This window comes from Ambystoma mexicanum, chromosome 6p (genome assembly GCF_040938575.1).
Source record: "Ambystoma mexicanum isolate Mex_15411 chromosome 6p, UKY_AmexF1_1, whole genome shotgun sequence".
In the NCBI taxonomy this organism is placed as follows: domain Eukaryota; kingdom Metazoa; phylum Chordata; class Amphibia; order Caudata; family Ambystomatidae; genus Ambystoma; species Ambystoma mexicanum.
Genome location: NC_090935.1, coordinates 95,588,990 through 95,609,098, shown reverse-complemented (window position 1 = coordinate 95,609,098; position 20,109 = coordinate 95,588,990). Strand labels below are relative to the sequence as shown.

General features: G+C 49.4%; 1 protein-coding gene across 1 annotated transcript in view; it reads left to right on the top strand.

The window, feature by feature from the left end:
- NPR2 (natriuretic peptide receptor 2) overlaps positions 1-20,109 on the top strand; it is a 558,288-nt gene that overhangs the window by 337,063 nt on the left and 201,116 nt on the right. The window contains exons 7-8 of the mRNA XM_069626775.1: positions 4,583-4,667; positions 10,767-10,887. Of these exons, the coding sequence (XP_069482876.1) occupies positions 4,583-4,667; positions 10,767-10,887 (206 nt within the window). The remainder of the gene's footprint in view (positions 1-4,582; positions 4,668-10,766; positions 10,888-20,109) is intronic.

The following is a 20,109-nucleotide window of genomic DNA, read 5'->3' as shown; positions in this document are numbered from 1 at the left end:
GTAGCAGGAGAGGTGCAGTTTCACCCTCTCACTCACTGCATGCGTGCTTACTGTAATGAGTGCACCTATCTCGAGGTAGCAAGAGAGATGCAGTTTCACACTCTCTCTCACTGCATGGGTGCTCACTGTAATGAGTGCACCTATCTGGGGTAGGAGGAGAGATGCAATTTCACCCTCTCACTGCATGGGTGCTCACTGTAATGAGTGCACCTATCTCGAGGTAGCAGGGGAGATGCAGTTTCATCCTTTCTCTCACACTGCATGGGTGCTCCCTGTAATGAGTGCACATGTCCATAAATTCCAGGCCTGCCAAATTGTAGGCAGAGAAAGCGAGACTGCAGACCTCGTGCTGTGCCATCCGGTCTCATTTAGAGGCATTTCTCCCTTTGCCTCCTACTGGGCGCTGTCTATATTGAACAGAGACACCTTGCAGTTCCATCCGCAGCCAGTAGGAGGCGAAGGGAGAAAAAAGAGAGAGATGGAGAGGGAGAGAGAGAGAGGGGGGGGAGAAGGAGAGATGGCTGTGTGCTGGGTGGAAGGATCCCACAGATAGGGGCTTTCAGTGCCCCCACTTCCCAGTAGTAGAAACAAGAGAGTGAAGCAAGGTTGTCAGGTGTGTGTGAGCAAAGTGTGTCAGTGGGAAATCACCGATTGTGATTGTATGTGTGGAGCCAGGCGACAATATGGAAGCTTCAAGGAGTTTTAAAGAAGTGCAAAGGTGGTCTTTCAAGGTCAAGCATGCTCAACCCTAAACTCAGACAAGGGACCTGCAAGCACACATGGTTCACCTTTTGGTAGCGATGCTGAACCCTCAGCCTGTATTCTGTGACAGGGTGAACTCAAATGACATGTTATGCAATCTCAATAAACAAAATCGGTTTTATCTTTATACTAAAAGAGTAACCTTTCACCCTGAGGTGGCACTTATTTACACAGACGGACACATGACTGCGTCCATCAGTTAGGGCAAGTGTGCCCAGATGCAAGCCTGTATGCAGCGGACCCTCCTCAGGGACAGGCGGCCATAACCACAGACTCTGCCCCTTACTGAAGGTTGGGTGCCAGCAGATCACTGCTAGACGAAGGCGGTTATCACCTCTAGGGAGGGACGGTGCAGCTCCAGATGCTGTCAGCTTCCACTGGACAGTTCAAAGCTTAGACACAGCTCCATTTAATGTGCACAACATAAGGGCAGACAGGCAATCAGAACACTGTGTCCCTTACCAAGGCACATCTCCTTCAGATGGATAAGTCCCCACTATTACAATAAGGGTGGCTCCCTGGAGAATCTGCTGTAACGTGCAGTATTCACTGGAGAATCTGCTGTAACGTGCAATATTCCCTGGAGAGTCTGCTGTAACGTGCCGTATTCCCTGGAGAATCTGCTGTAACGTGCAATATTCCCTGGAGAGTCTGCTGTAAGATACAGTATTCCTGTAATGTGCAGTATTCCCTGGAGAATCTGCTGTAACGTGCCGTATTCCCTGGATAATCTGCTGTAACGTGCAGTATTCACTGGAGAATCTGCTGTAACGTGCAATATTCCCTGGAGAGTCTGCTGTAACGTGCCGTATTCCCTGGAGAATCTGCTGATATGTGCAATATTCTCTGGAGAATCTGCTGTAACATACAGTATTCCTGTAATGTGCAGTATTCCCTGGATAATCTGCTGTAACGTGCAGGTATTACCTGGAGAATCTGCTGTAACGTGCAGTATTTCCCGACGAATCTGCTGTAACGTGCAGTATTCCCTGTTCAATCTGCTGTTACGTGCAATATTCCTTGAAGAATCTGATGTAACATGCAGTATTCCCTGGAGAATCTGCTGTAACGTGTAGTATTCCCTGGAAAATCTGCCGATACATGCAATATTCCCTGGAAAATCTGCTGTAACATACAGTATTCCTGTAATATGCAGTATTCCCTGGAGAATCTGCTGTAACGTGCAGTATTCATTGGAGAATCTGCTGTAACGTGCAGTATTCCCTGGAGAATCTGCTGTTATGAGCAATATTCCCTGGATAATCTACTGTAACGTGCAGTATTCCCTGGAGCATCTACTGTAATGTATAGTATTCCTTGGAGAATCTGTGCTCGACAGAGTGGCAAAACAAAAAGGTTGCTTACAGGTGAGACATTCTGTTCAGCCAGTATTGTGTGATGTGTCGATCGAATTCATGCACTTTGTGCTTTCCCAAGCATCTCACTAAGAACAAAGATGAGCATTCGAAACAATCTTATAGTGAAATATCTCTTGAAATGATATCACTGCAAACAAATGATCTCTCCTTAGTGCACCTATATAAAAGGCATTTCTGCTGCTTTTTAAATCTCCAGCATCAGCCCACTGTAGGGATTTCACATGGGAGAGACTCACTCTCTCAGAACTAGAGTTAGTTGTACATCTCTGAACTACAGCATCAAAAGCACACACCAGTCTCACAAAAGACGAGCCGCAGAAAAACGAAGTTGGCGCTACACGGTAGTGCCAGCGTCTCTTCAAAACATCAGAAAACAATGACATAATTCAGAGGAACAAATCTGAGGATTAATGTAACCTCACAATGTATCAAACTAAGTGTAGCAGGCAAGCTGCCTCAGATGGCGGATGTGTACGAGGCTGAGTGAAGCGGGTGCAGTTTCAGACGAGTACATGCACATGGCTCGGCTGGTGACTGATATGAGAGTTGTGTGCTCCAGTGGTGGGGGGAGGGGTTCTGAGTCTGGGCACGTATGGCCTGGGCGCTGTCCTGTATCCATCTAAGGCTGCATTCCCTGACTCTCCTCTCTTTTTCCTGTTTCCATCTAAGGCTGTATTCCCTGATCATTGACTCTCCTCTCTCTGTCCTGTATCCATCTAAGGCTGCATTCCCTGACTCTCCTCTCTTTTTCCTGTATCCATCTAAGGCTGTATTCCCTGATCATTGACTCTCCTCTCTTTTTCCTGTATCCATCTAAGGCTGCATTTCCTGATCATTGACTCTCCTCTCTCTGTCCTGTATTCCTCTAAGGCTGCATTCCCTGACTCTCCTCTCTTTTTCCTGTCTCCATCTAAGGCTGTATTCCTTGATCACTGACGCTCCTCTCTCTGTCCTGTATCCATCTAAGGCTGCATTCCCTGATCATTGACTCTCCTCTCTCTGTCATCTATCCAGCTAACGCTGCATTCCCTGATCACTGACTCTCCTCTCTCTGTCCTGTGTCCATCTAAGGCTGCATTCCCTGATCACTGACTCTCCTCTCTCTGTCATCTATCCAGCTAACGCTGCATTCCCTGATCACTGACTCTCCTCTCTCTGTCCTGTGTCCATCTAAGGCTGCATTCCCTGATCACTGACTCTCCTCTCTCTGTCCTGTATTCCTCTAAGGCTGCATTCCCTGATCACTGACTCTCCTCTCTCTGTCCTGTATCCATCTAAGGCTGCATTCCCTGACTCTCCTCTCTTTTTCCTGTCTCCATCTAAGGCTGCATTCCCTGATCACGGACTCTCCTCTCTCTGTCCTTTATCCATCTAAGGCTGCATTCCCTGATCACTGACTCTCCTCTCTCTGTCCTGTATTCCTCTAAGGCTGCATTCCCTGATCACTGACTCTCCTCTCTCTGTCCTGTATTCCTCTAAGGCTGCATTCCCTGATCACTGACTCTCCTCTCTCTGTCCTGTATTCCTCTAAGGCTGCATTCCCTGATCACTGACTCTCCTCTCTCTGTCCTGTATCCATCTAAGGCTGCATTCCCTGACTCTCCTCTCTTTTTCCTGTTTCCATCTAAGGCTGTATTCCCTGATCACTGACTCTCCTCTCTCTGTCCTGTATTCCTCTAAGGCTGCATTCCCTGATCACTGACTCTCCTCTCTCTGTCCTGTATTCCTCTAAGGCTGCATTCCCTGATCACTGACTCTCCTCTCTCTGTCCTGTATTCCTCTAAGGCTGCATTCCCTGATCACTGACTCTCCTCTCTCTGTCCTGTATCCATCTAAGGCTGCATTCCCTGACTCTCCTCTCTTTTTCCTGTTTCCATCTAAGGCTGTATTCCCTGATCACTGACTCTCCTCTCTCTGTCCTGTGTCCATCTAAGGCTGCATTCCCTGATCACTGACTCTCCTCTCTCTGTCATCTATCCAGCTAACGCTGCATTTCCTGATCACTGACTCTCCTCTCTCTGTCCTGTGTCCATCTAAGGCTGCATTCCCTGATCACTGACTCTCCTCTCTCTGTCATCTATCCAGCTAACGCTGCATTCCCTGATCACTGACTCTCCTCTCTCTGTCCTGTGTCCATCTAAGGCTGCATTCCCTGATCACTGACTCTCCTCTCTCTGTCCTGTGTCCATCTAAGGCTGCATTCCTTGATCACTGACGCTCCTCTCTCTGTCCTGTATCCATCTAAGGCTGCATTCCCTGATCATTGACTCTCCTCTCTTTTTCCTGTCTCCATCTAAGGCTGCATTCCCTGATCACTGACTCTCCTCTCTCTGTCATCTATCCAGCTAACGCTGCATTCCCTGATCACTGACTCTCCTCTCTCTGTCCTGTATCCATCTAAAGCTGCATTCCCTGATCATTAACTCTCCTCTCTCTTTCAGATCAACTCTCCACTTTGGCCATCGTGGCGCTGGGCACAGGACTCACCTTTGTCATATTTGGTATCTCCAGCTTCCTCATCTTCAGGTACACCAGCTGGGATTGCGTAAATACTCTTGACCTGACTCCCTGCATGCCATTTAAAAAAACCCATCACTAATGTATTCCATCATCCAGCAAGACCAGAAAAGCGTGAGTGTCGATAGAGGCGGGCAAAACTCCCATGGACAGTATGATATCAACTGCGAAAAACACCTGGAGGCAAGGCAGGGGCTTGACATGTAGAGGCATCAAGAGATTTTAGGATAGGCCATTGAAACTGACATGCCAGTATAGATGGGACTGAAGCAGTCATATGTTGACACTATAGTGACAGGGCAGAATCGGCCATGTGACTACCCTTTGAAGGGCCATCAGAACCAGAGCTGAGAGATCCTCATGGCTAGCTAAATAAAGTCCAGTAGAATGGGAGCAGAGATAGCATCCTGCCACGCCACAGGTGCCTTAACCCTGTGTTTGATTAATTCCGCAGCACCAGTTCTGCTTACCAGAATTGGTCCACTGGACTCTGGTGTTCAATCACGAGTAGAAATTGGGCAGAGTCATTTACAAGTTAGGGTCCTCTCCTGACTGGCTTCTGTTATTGTTATTAATTTCTTATAATGCACAGCACGCCCTAAGTCCTCAGTTCGCAAAGTCTGGTTGACTCTATGCCAACTCCATGGGTCTGCCGGAGGAAACAGACTTTCTAGACTATCCGGTTTCGTCCCTGTGGTGCAGAGTAACTCTTGATGGTGGTTTGTGGTGCCAGAAGAATATTTCAAAGTAAGTGGTCTGCCAAGGAATTCCCCTCCAAGGAAATTCTCTAGGGAAAGTTTTTCAGAAAGAGGGCCATCCATGGTAAACCCCGGAATAGAGGAATGGCAAATCTGTCTGATGTGCTGGAGCCAGGTGTCTGCATGGACAATGCATCAACATGCGGGACAGTGCATGATGTCATAGCCATGTCAACCTGAACGTAATCATCTGCACATAGTCTATGCCTAGCAATCTGTACCTAATCTATGCCTAACAATCTGCACCTAATCTATGTCTAGCAATCTGCACCTAATCTATGCCTAGCAATCAGTACCTAATCTATGCTAGCAATCTGCACCTAATCTATGCCTAGCAATCTGCACCTAATCTATGCCTAGCAATCTGCACATAACCTATCCCTGACAATCCGCACCTAATATATGCCTAGCAATCTGCACATACTCTATGCCTAGCAATCCGCACCTAACCTATACATAGCATTCTGCTCCTAATCTATGCCTAGCAATCTGCACCTAATCTATTCCTAGCAATCTGCACCTAACCCATGCCTAGCAATCTGCACCTAATCTATGTATAGCAATCGGCACCTAATCTATGCCTAGCAATCTGTACCTAATCTATGCCTAGCAACCGGCACCTAATCTATGCCTAGCAATCTCTACCTAATCTATGCCTAGCATATGCCTAGCAATCTGTACCTAATCTATGCCTAGCAATCTGCACCTATTCTATGCCTAGCAATCTGTACCTAATATATGACTAGCAATCTGCACCTAATCTATGCCTAGCAATCTGCACATAATCTATGCCTAGCAATCTGCACCTAATCTATGCCTAGCAATCTGTACCTAACCTATGCCTAGCACTCAGTACCTAATCTATGCCTAGCAACCTGTACCTAATCTATGCCTAGCAATCTGTACCTAATCTATGTCTAGCAATCAGTACCTAATCTATGTCGAGCAATCTGTACCTAATCTATGCCTAGCAATCTGCACCTAATTCTCTGGCCATTGATGTGGTTACACTTGCAATCAATGCTATTGATTTTACATTGGCCCAAAGATGAGGTTTCTTGGCTTCTAGGCACTGACGTTGTTCCTTATCAGTCACTGATGCTGTTCCCTGCGTGCGAGACACTGATGTTCTGTGTTACATTTCTGTTACTGATGTTGCTAGGATGCAGGCCACTCTAGCTGCTTTAGGCATCTTACTGATGTATGCTGCTTTATGGTTGCTATGTGCACTTCAATCATTGATGCTGTTTGTGGGGCAGTGCCACTGTTGCTGTTTTGTATCTGTCAATGATTTATGCCGTATCTGCAGCAGTGGTGACTTGTTGCTCTTTGAGAATCAGTCAATTATGCTGTTTGTGTGGCAGTAGTCGTTGTTGCTGTTTCTGGGGCAGTGGTCATGTGTGCTGTTTCTGTGGCAGTGGTCGGTGTTGCTGTTTCTGTGGCAGTGGTCATTGTTGCTTTTTCTGTGGCAGTGGTCATTGTTGCTTTTTCTGGGGAAGTGGACACTGTTGCTATTTCTATGCCAGTGATCGTGGGTGCTGTGTCTGTGGCAGTAGTTGTTGTTGCTATTTTTGTGGCAGTGGTCATTGTTGCTGTTTATGGGGCAGTGGTTGTGGATGGTGTCTCTGGGACAGGGGTTATTGTTGCTGTTTCTTGGCCAGTGGTTGTTGTTGCTGTTTCTGGGGCATTGGTCTTGAGTGCTGTTTCTGTGGCAGTGGTCATGGGTGCTGTTTATGTGGCAGTGGTCAGTGTTATTGTTTCTGGGGCAGTGGTCATTTTTGCAACTTCTGGGGCAGTGTTTGGGAGTGCTGTTTCTGTGGTAGTGGTCATGGGTGCTCTTTCTGTGGCCATCAAACACATTAAAAACAATTTTAAAATGATATTTAAAAATGATATCCATATCAAGTTACTGGGAACCATAGCAACCTACCTGGGAAAGGTGATTCATCTAGGGTAGAGGTCTGCAACCTGCAGCACTCCATTTTCTGATTGGACTACAACTCCCATGATACCTCACCATTGACTATGCTAGCTATGGTTGATGGGAGTCATAGTCCAAGACATCTGGCGAGCCGAAGGTTGCAGACACTTGATATAGGGAATGACAATAGTATATAAAGGGGGAATAACCCCTTAACCCAGCTGGAATCAACTGCATCCATTTGGAAACAGATCCTAAATAAATGGGCTCAGGATTTAGGAAAGTAAACAAGGGTTGTTGTGCTATGCCAGTTTGAGCCAAATCTATAAAAGAGCATGACGCTCTGGATGGAAAGGTGTGAATACTGGCTTAGGGCTCAGAAGCAAGAAAAGCCTGCTACTGGAGTCCCTAATCCCCCGCAGGTCTTGTGGAACCTCTGGGGGTGGGGTTCCCTTGATGAGGAGAGGAATCCTCTGCTAAGTTGATCTGCCCTCCCATTGGCCATGACCATGATGTGGATTACCCTGAAGGATATCAAGTTGAGCTCTGCCAACTCCCCTATTTCGCGTGCCACCATTTCAGAGATCTGGTCCAAGGCCCCGCTGCCAGTTTGCATATGTCATGGCTGGCGGATTGTCCGTCTTCACAACTGTGTATATCCCATGAAGGACCGTTGAACATGACCATAGAGTGCTCTGTATGGCTGATAGACCACTTCAACTGGATGGCCGGGCAGATTCCTGTTGGTTGCACTTGTGGAGCTGCATTTCCCCAGCGTATCCCCCCCCCCCCCGCCCATCTTAGGCCACCAGCATCTACTGGGATCATTGTTGTGGAGGACAGTCTGAGGGCGAAAGTCCTCTGCAGATTCTGTTGTGTTCAGCGACCAGTGGAGGTTGTCTCGTAAACCCTGAGCTATGGAAGCTTGCGCTTCTTAGCCTTGTGGTCTATCAACAGTCTCTTACACAGCTTTGCCCATGCGACCACGGCTGCCAAATGACCATCCACCTGGTGGATCTTCCTGGCTGTGGTCTGATTGCCCTCCAGGGCTAACCATAGAGCCTTCAGTTTCCTGTGTGATCTTTCGGCATCCACACCTAGCTGTCCAAAACCTGGCCCTGGTGAACTTCAGGTCTTGGGATGGAAGCATGTGAGATGGTTCCTGTTTCACCAACAGTCTTAAGGATTCCAAGGTCCAGCAAGTGTTCTTCAGGTGTTCTATCTACCGTGCCCTCAAAGATGTCAATCGTTGAGGTAAGGAAAGGTGTGTATTCCTTTCCTTTGCAGGTTGGCCCCTATCGGACCCAGGGTGTTGGTAAACCCACATGGCGCTATTTTCAGGCCAAAGCCAAGCACTTTGAACTGGAGCCGACATCCCGCTATAGGAAACATCAGGAACCTCTGATGCCACTTGTGAATCGAAATATGGAAGCATGCATTTTGCGGCTCTATAGCAGCGAGGAATTTCCGGTCTTTGATCATCGGAATTGTACATTGCAGGCCCGCCATCTTGGACCGGCTGGAATGAGGTCACTGGTGCTGTTGCCATTGCACTGGTCACTGATGCTGATTGTTGCCCATTGGTTACTGATGCTGATGCTTGGGCACCAGTCATTGGTGCTGTTGCCATTGCACTGGTCACTGTTGCTGATGCTTGGGCACCAGTCACTGGTGCTGTTGCCATTGCACTGGTCACTGATGCTGATGCTTGGGCACCAGTCACTGGTGCTGTTGCCATTGCACTAGTCACTGATGCTGATTGTTGCCCATTGGTTACTGATGCTGATGCTTGGGACCAGTCACTAGTGCTGTTGCCATTGCACTGGTCACTGATGCTGATTGTTGACCATTGGTTACTGATGCTGATGCTTGGGTACCAGTCATTGGTGCTGTTGCCATTGCACTGGTCACTGTTGCTGATGCTTGGGCACCAGTCACTGGTGCTGTTGCCATTGCACTGGTTACTGATGCTGATTGTTGCCCATTGGTTACTGATGCTGATGCTTGGGCACCAGTCACTGGTGCTGTTGCCATTGCACTGGTCACTGATGCTGATGCTTGGGCACCAGTCACTGGTGCTGTTGCCATTGCACTAGTCACTGATGCTGATTGTTGCCCATTGGTTACTGATGCTGATGCTTGGGACCAGTCACTAGTGCTGTTGCCATTGCACTGGTCACTGATGCTGATTGTTGCCCATTGGTTACTGATGCTGATGCTTGGGTACCAGTCATTGGTGCTGTTGCCATTGCACTGGTCACTGTTGCTGATGCTTGGGCACCAGTCACTGGTGCTGTTGCCATTGCACTGGTCACTGATGCTGATTGTTGCCCATTGGTTACTAATGCTGATGCTTGGGCACCAGTCATTGGTGCTGTTGCCATTGCACTGGTCACTGATGCTGATGCTTGGGCACCAGTCACTGGTGCTGATGCCATTGCACTGGTCACTGATGCTGATGCTTGGGCACCAGCCACTGGTGCTGATGCTTGGGCACCAGTCACTGGTGCTGTTGTCATTGCACTGGTCACTGATGCTGATTGTTGCCCATTGGTTACTGATGCTGATGCTTGGGGACCAGTCATTGGTGCCGTTGCAATTGTACTGGTCACTGATGCTGATGCTTGGGCACCAGTCACTGGTGCTGTTGCCATTGCACTGGTCACTGTTGCTGATGCTTGGGCACCCGTCACTGGTGCTGTTGTCATTGCACTGTTCACTGATGCTGATTGTTGCCCATTGGTTACTGATGCTGATGCTTGGGCACCAGTCATTGGTGCTGTTGCCATTGCACTGGTCACTGTTGCTGATGCTTGGGCACCAGTCACTGGTGCTGTTGTCATTGCACTGGTCACTGATGCTGATTGTTGCCCATTGGTTACTGATGCTGATGCTTGGGCACCAGTCATTGGTGCTGTTGCCATTGCACTGGTCACTGTTGCTGATGCTTGGGCACCAGTCACTGGTGCTGTTGCCATTGCACTGGTCACTGATGCTGATTGTTGCCCATTGGTTACTGATGCTGATGCTTGGGCACCAGTCATTGGTGCTGTTGCCATTGCAATGGCCACTGATGCTGATTGTTGCCCATTGGTTACTGATGCTGATGCTTGGCACCAGTCACTGGTGCTGTTGCCATTGCACTGGTCACTGAAGCTGATTGTTGCCCATTGGTTACTGATGCTGATGCTTGGGCACCAGTCATTGGTGCTGTTGCCATTGCACTGGTCACTGATGCTGATGCTTGGGCACCAGTCACTGGTGCTATTGTCATTGCACTGGTCACTGATGCTGATTGTTGCCCATTGGTTACTGATGCTCTGCCTGGACAGTGGTCACTGATGCTCTTGTTATTATACTGGTCACTGGTGCTGATGCTTGGGCACCAGTCATTGCACTGGTGACTGATATTTGCTCCTCCCCCCGCAGGAAGCTGATGCTGGAGAAGGAGCTGGCCAGCATGCTGTGGAGGATCCGCTGGGAGGAGCTGCAGTTTGGTAACTCAGAGCGCTACCACAAGAGTGCGGGCAGCAGACTCACCCTGTCCCTGGTAAGGAGACTGGGTTCTAATACAAGATGACAGCTGACCACGCCCCTTAATGCTTCATCATTCGCACTCCCAGCTACCCACACCACTCAATCCCCTAGCTACCCACACCACTCTAACTCCCATCTACCCACACCATCTAACTCCTAGCTACCCACACCACTCTAACTCCCAGGTACCCACACAACTCTAACTCGCATCTACCCACACCACTCTAACTCCTAGCTACCCACACCACTCTAACTCTCATCTACCCACACCTCCCTAACTCCTAGCTACCCACACCACTCTAACTCTCATCTACCCACACCACTCTAACTCCCAGCTACCCACACAACTTTAACTCTCTTCTACGCACACCACTCTAACTCCTAGCTACCCACACAACTTTAACTCTCATCTACCCACACCACTCTAACTCCTAGCTCCTCACACCACTCTAAATCTCATCTACCCACACCACCCCAACTCCCAGCTACCCACACAACTCTAACTCTCCTCTACCCACACCACTCTAACTCCCAGCTACCCACACAACTCTAACTATAATCTACCCACACCACTCTAACTCCTAGCTACCCACACCACTCTAACTCTCATCTACCCACACCACTCTAACTCCCAGCTACCCACACAACTCTAACTCTCCTCTACCCACACCACTCTAACTCCCAGCTACCCACACAACTCTAACTCTCATTTACCCACACCACTCTAACTCCCAGCTACCCACACAACTTTAACTCTCATCTACCCACACCACTCTAACTCCTAGCTACCCACACCACACTAACTCTCATCTACCCACACCACTCTAACTCCCAGGTACCCACACAACTCTAACTCTCATCTACCCATACCACTCTAACTCCTAGCTACCCACACCACTCTAACTCTCATCTACCCACACCACCCTAACTCCTAGCTACCCACACCACTCTAACTCTCATCTACCCACAACACTCTAACTCCTAGCTACCCAGACCACTCTAACTCCCAGCTACCCACCCCACTCTAACTCCCAGGTACCCACACAACTCTAACTCCCAGGTACCCACACCACTCTAACTCCTAGCTACCCACCCCACTCTAACTCCCAGGTACCCACACCACTTTAACTCTCATCTACCCAGACCACTCTAACTCCCAGCTACCCACCCCACTCTAACTCCCAGGTACCCAAACCACTCTAACACTCATCTCCCCACACCACTCTAACTCCTAGCTACCCACACCACACTAACTCTCATCTACCCACACCACTCTAACTCCCAGGTACCCACACAACTCTAACTCTCATCTACCCATACCACTCTAACTCCTAGCTACCCACAGCACTCTAACTCTCATCTACCCACACCACCCTAACTCCTAGCTACCCACACCACTCTAACTCTCATCTACCCACACCACTCTAACTCCTAGCTACCCAGACCACTCTAACTCCCAGCTACCCACCCCACTCTAACTCCTAGCTACCCACACCACTCTAACTCTCATCTACCCACACCACCCTTACTCCTATCTACCCACACCACTCTAACTCCCAGCTACCCACCCCACTCTAACTCCTAGCTACCCACACCACTCTAACTCTCATCTACCCACACCACTCTAACTCTCATCTACCCACACCACTGTAACTCCGAGCTACCCACACCACTCTAACTCTCATCTACCCACACCACTCTAACTCTCATCTACCCATACCACTCTAACTCTCATCTACCCACACCACTGTAACTCCTAGCTACCCACACCACTCTAACTCTCATCTACCCACACCACTCTAACTCTCATCTACCCACACCACTGTAACTCCTAGCTACCCACACCACTCTAACTCTCGTCTACCCACACCACTCTAACTCTCATCTACCCACACCACCCTAACTCCTAGCCAACCACACCACTCTGTATCACAGCTACCCACACCACTCGAACCCCCAGCTACCAACACCACTCTAACTCTCAGCTATCCATACCACTCTAACTCTTATCTACCCACACCACTCTAACTCCTAGTTACCCACCCAACTCTAACTCTCATCTACCCACACCACTCTAACTCCCAGGTACCCACACAACTCTAACTCGCATCTACCCACACCACTCTAACTCCTAGCTACCCATACCACTCTAACTCTCATCTACCCACACCACCATAACTCCTAGCTAACCACACCACTCTAACTCCCAGCTACCCACACAGCTCTAACTCTCATCTACCCACACCACTCTAACTCCTAGCTACCCACACCACTCTAACTCTCATCTACCCACACCACTCTAACTCTCATCTACCCACACCACTCTAACTCCTAGCTACCCACACAACTCTAACTTTCATCTACCCACCCCACTCTAACTCCTAGCTACCCACACAACTCTAACTCTCATCTACCCACACCACTCTTAACTCCTAGCTACCCACACCACTCTAACTCTCATCTACCCACACCACCCTAACTCCTAGCTACCCACACCACTCTAACTCCCAGCTACCCACACCACTCTAACTCCTAGCTACCCACACAGCTCTAACTCTCATCTACCCACACCACTCTAACTCCTAGCTACCCACACCACTCTAACTCCCATCTACCCACACCACTCTAACGCTCATCTACCCACACCACTCTAACTCCCAGGTACCCACACAACTCTAACTCGCATCTACCCGCACCACTCTAAATCCTAGCTACCCACACCACTCTAACTCTCATCTACCTACACCACCCTAACTCCTAGCTCACCACACCACTCTAACTCCCAGCTACCCACCCCACTCTAACTCCTAGCTACCCACACCACTCTAACTCTCATCTACCCACACCACTGTAACTCCTAGCTACCCACACACCACTCTAAATCTCATCTACCCACAACACTCTAACTCCCAGCTACCCACACAACTCTAACTCTCTTCTACCCACACCACTCTAACTCCAAGCTACCCACACAACTCTAACTCTCATCTACCCACACCACTCTAACCCCCAGATACCAACACCACTGTAACTCCTAGCCAACCACACCACTCTATATCCCAGCTACCTACACCACTCTAACTCCCAGCTACCAACACCACTCTAACTCTCAGCTATCCACACCACTCTAACTCTCACCTACCCTCACAACTCTAACTCTCAGCTACCCACACCACTCTACCTCTTAGCTAGCCACACAACTCTCTCAGCTACCCACACCACTCGTACCCCCAGCTACCCACACCACTCTAACCCCTTCTACCCACACTACTCTAAAGTCCAGCTACACACACCGCTCTAACCCCCAGCTACACACACAACTCTAACACCTAGCTACCCACACAACTCTAACTCACAGATACCCACATCCACTCTAACCCCCAGCTACCCACACCACTCTAACTCTCAGCTACCCACACAAGTCTACCTCACAGATGCCCACATCCACTCTAACTCCCAGCTACCCACACCACTCTAACTCCCAACTACCCACACCACTCTAATTCCCAGCTACCCACACCACTCTAACTCTCTGCTACCCACACCACTCTAACCCCCAGCTACCCACCTCTTTCTCCCAGCAACCCACACCACTCTAGCTCTCAGCTACCCACACCACTCTAACCCCCAGCTACCCACACCACTCTAACTCTCAGCTACTCACATAACTTTAACTCGCAGATTCCCACATCCACTCTAATTCCCAGCTACCCACACCACTCTAACTCTCAGCTACCCACACCACTCTAACTCCCAGCTACCCACATCTAACTCCCAACTACCAACACCACTCTAACTTCCAGGTACTAACACCACTCTAACTCGCAGATACCCACACCACTCTAACTCTCAGCTACCTACACCACTCTAACTCTCAGCTACCCACCTCTAACTACCAGCTGCCAACACCACTCTAACTCCCAGCTACCCACACCACTCTAACTCACAGACACCCACATACACTCTAACCCCCAGCTACCCACCTCTTTCTCCCAGCAACCCACACAACTCTAGCTCTCAGCTACCAACACCACTCTAACCCCCAGCTACCCACACCACTCTAACTATCAGCTACTCACATAACTTTAACTCGCAGATTCCCACATCCCTCTAATTCCCAGCTACCCACACCACTCTAACTCTCAGCTACCCACACCACTCTAACTCCCAGCTACCCACCTCTAACTCCCAACTACAACACCACTCTAACTCCCAGCTACCAACACCACTCTAACTCTCAGCTACCTACACCACTCTAACTCTCAGCTACCCACACCACTCTAACTCGCAGACACCCACATCCACTCTAACCCCCAGCTACCCACACCACTCTAAGTCTCAGCTACCCACACCACTCTAACTCCTAGATACCCACACCACTCTAGCTCTCAGCTACCCACACCACTCTAACTCTCAGCTACCCATACCAGTCTAGCTCGCTGAGTCCCACATCCACTGTAACTCGCAGATACCCGCATTCACTCTAACTCCCAACTACCCACACCACCCTAACTCCTAGCTACCCACACCACTCTAACTCTCAGCTACCCATACCACTCTAACTCGCTGATACCCACATCCACTCTAACTCCCAACTACCCACACCACTCAAACTCCTAGCTACGCAGACCACTCTAAGCTACCCACACCACTCTAACTCTCAGCTACCCATACCACTCTAAGTCACTGATACCCACATCCACTCTAACTGCCAGCTACACACACCTCTCTAACGCCTAGCTACCCACACCACTCTACCTCCCAGCTACCCACACCACTTTAACTCTCAGCTGCCCACACCACTCTTACTCGCAGATACCCACATCCACTCTAACTCCTAGCTACCCCTACCACTCTAACTCCCAGCTTCCCACACCACGCTAACTCGCAGATACCCACATCCACTCCAGCTGACCACAGCACTCTAACCCCCAGCTACCCACACCACTCTAACTCTCATCTACCCACACCACCATAACTCCTAGCTAACCACACCACTGTAACTCCCAGCTACCCACACAGCTCTAACTCTCATCTACCCACACCACTCTAACTCCTAGCTACCCACACCACTCTAACTCTCATCTAGCCACACCACTCTAACTCTCATCTACCCACACCACTCTAACTCCTAGCTACCCACACAACTCTAACTTTCATCTACCCACCCCACTCTAACTCCTAGCTACCCACACAACTCTAACTCGCATCTACCCGCACCACTCTAAATCCTAGCTACCCATACCACTCTAACTCTCATCTACCTACACCACCCTAACTCCTAGCTCACCACACCACTCTAACTCCCAGCTACCCACCCCACTCTAACTCCTAGCTACCCACACCACTCTAACTCTCATCTACCCACACCACTGTAACTCCTAGCTACCCACACACCACTCTAACTCTCATGTACCCACAACACTCTAACTCCCAGCTACCCACACAACTCTAACTCTCATCTACCCACACCACTCTAACTCTCATCTACCCACACCACTCTAACTCCAAGCTACCCACACAACTCTAACTCTCATCTACCCACACCACTCTAACCCCCAGATACCAACACCACTGTAACTCCTAGCCATCCACACCACTCTATATCCCAGCTACCTACACCACTCTAACTCCCAGCTACCAACACCACTCTAACTCTCAGCTATCCACACCACTCTAACTCTCACCTACCCTCACAACTCTAACTCTCAGCTACCCACACCACTCTACCTCTTAGCTAGCCACACAACTCTCTCAGCTACCCACACCACTCGTACCCCCAGCTACCCACACCACTCTAACCCCATCTACCCACACTACTCTAAAGTCCAGCTACACACACCGCTCTAACCCCCAGCTACACACACAACTCTAACACCTAGCTACCCACACAACTCTAACTCACAGATACCCACATCCACTCTAACCCCCAGCTACCCACACCACTCTAACTCTCAGCTACCCACACAAGTCTACCTCACAGATGCCCACATCCACTCTAACTCCCAGCTACCCACACCACTCTAACTCCCAACTACCCACACCACTCTAATTCCCAGCTACCCACACCACTCTACCTCTCTGCTACCCACACCACTCTAACCCCCAGCTACCCACCTCTTTCTCCCAGCAACCCACACCACTCTAGCTCTCAGCTACCCACACCACTCTAACCCCCAGCTACCCACACCACTCTAACTCTCAGCTACTCACATAACTTTAACTCGCAGATTCCCACATCCACTCTAATTCCCAGCTACCCACACCACTCTAACTCTCAGCTACCCACACCACTCTAACTCCCAGCTACCCACATCTAACTCCCAACTACCAACACCACTCTAACTTCCAGGTACCAACACCACTCTAACTCGCAGATACCCACACCACTCTAGCTCTCAGCTACCCACACCACTCTAACTCGCAGCTACTCACATAACTTTAACTCGCAGATTCCCACATCCACTCTAATTCCCAGCTACCCACACCACTCTAACTCTCAGCTACCCACACCACTCTAACTCCCAGCTACCCACATCTAACTCCCAACTACCAACACCACTCTAACTTCCAGCTACCAACACCACTATAACTCGCAGATACCCACACCACTCTAACTCTCAGCTACCTACACCACTCTAACTCTCAGCTACCCACCTCTAACTACCAGCTGCCAACACCACTCTAACTCCCAGCTACCCACACCACTCTAACTCACAGACACCCACATACACTCTAACCCCCAGCTACCCACCTCTTTCTCCCATCAACCCACACAACTCTAGCTCTCAGCTACCAACACCACTCTAACCCCCAGCTACCCACACCACTCTAACTATCAGCTACTCACATAACTTTAACTCGCAGATTCCCACATCCCTCTAATTCCCAGCTACCCACACCACTCTAACTCTCAGCTACCCACACCACTCTAACTCCCAGCTACCCACCTCTAACTCCCAACTACAACACCACTCTAACTCCCAGCTACCAACACCACTCTAACTCTCAGCTACCTACACCACTCTAAGTCTCAGCTACCCACACCACTCTAACTCGCAGACACCCACATCCACTCTAACCCTCAGCTACCCACACCACTCTAAGTCTCAGCTACCCACACCACTCTAACTCCTAGATACCCACACCACTCTAGCTCTCAGCTACCCACACCACTCTAACTCTCAGCTACCCATACCAGTCTAGCTCGCTGAGTCCCACATCCACTGTAACTCGCAGATACCCGCATTCACTCTAACTCCCAACTACCCACACCACCCTAACTCCTAGCTACCCACACCACTCTAACTCTCAGCTACCCATACCACTCTAACTCGCTGATACCCACATCCACTCTAACTCCCAACTACCCACACCACTTAAACTCCTAGCTACGCAGACCACTCTAAGCTACCCACACCACTCTAACTCTCAGCTACCCATACCACTCTAAGTCACTGATACCCACATCCACTCTAACTGCCAGCTACACACACCTCTCTAACGCCTAGCTACCCACACCACTCTACCTCCCAGCTACCCACACCACTTTAACTCTCAGCTGCCCACACCACTCTTACTCGCAGATACCCACATCCACTCTAACTTCTAGCTACCCACACCACTTTAACTCCCAGCTTCCCACACCACGCTAACTCGCAGATACCCACATCCACTCCAGCTGACCACAGCACTCTAACCCCCAGCTACCCACACCACTCTAACTCCTAGCTACCCACACCACTCTAACTCTCAGATACCCACATCCACTCCAGATGACCACAACACTCTTTCTCCAAATGTTCCAACCACTGTCACTCCAGACACCATCACCACACTTATGCCAGATGTGCTAACTACTCAATTCCTTGCTAACCACACCTGTGTTACCCCAGATGTCTTTACCACTAAATGAGTGTAAGGGTTTTGTAAAAGGGAGCATGGATCCTTATGACTGCTTCGCTGCAATCCCATGTTCACCCATTTTTGAAGGAGCCAATAATATTGTTACAGACCCTTTGCACCATTGGCAAAGCAAGTTGATGAGAGATGCTCGGGTGGCCGATCAGTGGATGGGTTCAGCGGGTCATTGGCTCGTCAGTAATAGGTGGGTTCACTGAGCCATAGGGACTTACCCCCCATGTACAGGTGGGTGAGTCATACCTTTTCACCATCAACCAATGAAAATGTGTAGGTCTAACCTGCACTTCTGGTGACTATCTTGTCAATGCAACGAGCAGTCCGCGTGGGTCCAGCATGTAGCCTGCATCTTGCTTAGTGCCCTTCCCCCATGTTTCCTTTATTGACCTCCTTGGCTCAATCAAATTAGATGGCTGGTTTGCCAACCTTTAGAAATCTAATGATGTCCCTTGCCCCGGCCTCGTGCATTGTCCATGGGCCCTCCAATGGTATTCTTTGGTCTGCTGGAAGCCAGGCATCGCTTTCAAGTAATTTTTGATATTAAGTCAGGTTCTGACTGCCTTGTTTAGTAACTCGGGGGGGGGGGGAGTAGATGTGAGCCCCCGCAGGCAGGTGTACATACTGTTGCAGTAGCTCAGCCACCACAAGATCAGAGGCTTTGCCAATTCTAATTGTTGGTTGGGAATTTGTTACCACGATTATGACCCAAGGTCAGAGGCTAAGTCGTGAGTAACGAAAGAAAAACGCTGTCCGATATTCATCCCGCAGCCCAAGAAAACATCGTGAGAAGCTGAACCACAGAGAATATCCATCCCCGACGGTAATATTTCCCAGACCATCTGACCGGATGGAACAACAAGTCCGCAGAAGGTCTGAAAGATCACCTTACAACCTCAGTGATAACCTTTCTAAATCTGACTCTTCACGCACTTACAAGACCAGACAGAAAGAGGGCAGACACCAATCTCCAGATCATACTACATACACATTGAAGGACCGCCGCTAGCCGACCAGACCTAGTAGGAGGAGAAACTCCACTCCTACGACAACTCTCAAAATAGAACAATCTACCCGGAATCATGGGGACCTCATTCTCAATAGAAGAACAGTAAGAAACCATTTTAGCAGAAACTCTGCCTTCAAACTTTTGAATTCAGAAGATTACTTTCAGGTGGAACCATACCACAGAGGGCCCTAGGCAAAGGCTCTTCTTCACACGAGAACCTCGGCTTTACCCTCATCTCTGAAAGAAGGAGTGGAAGAGCTGCTCAAGCAAGGCTTCCACCTGTCGGAGCTCACAGACATTTGATGCAAA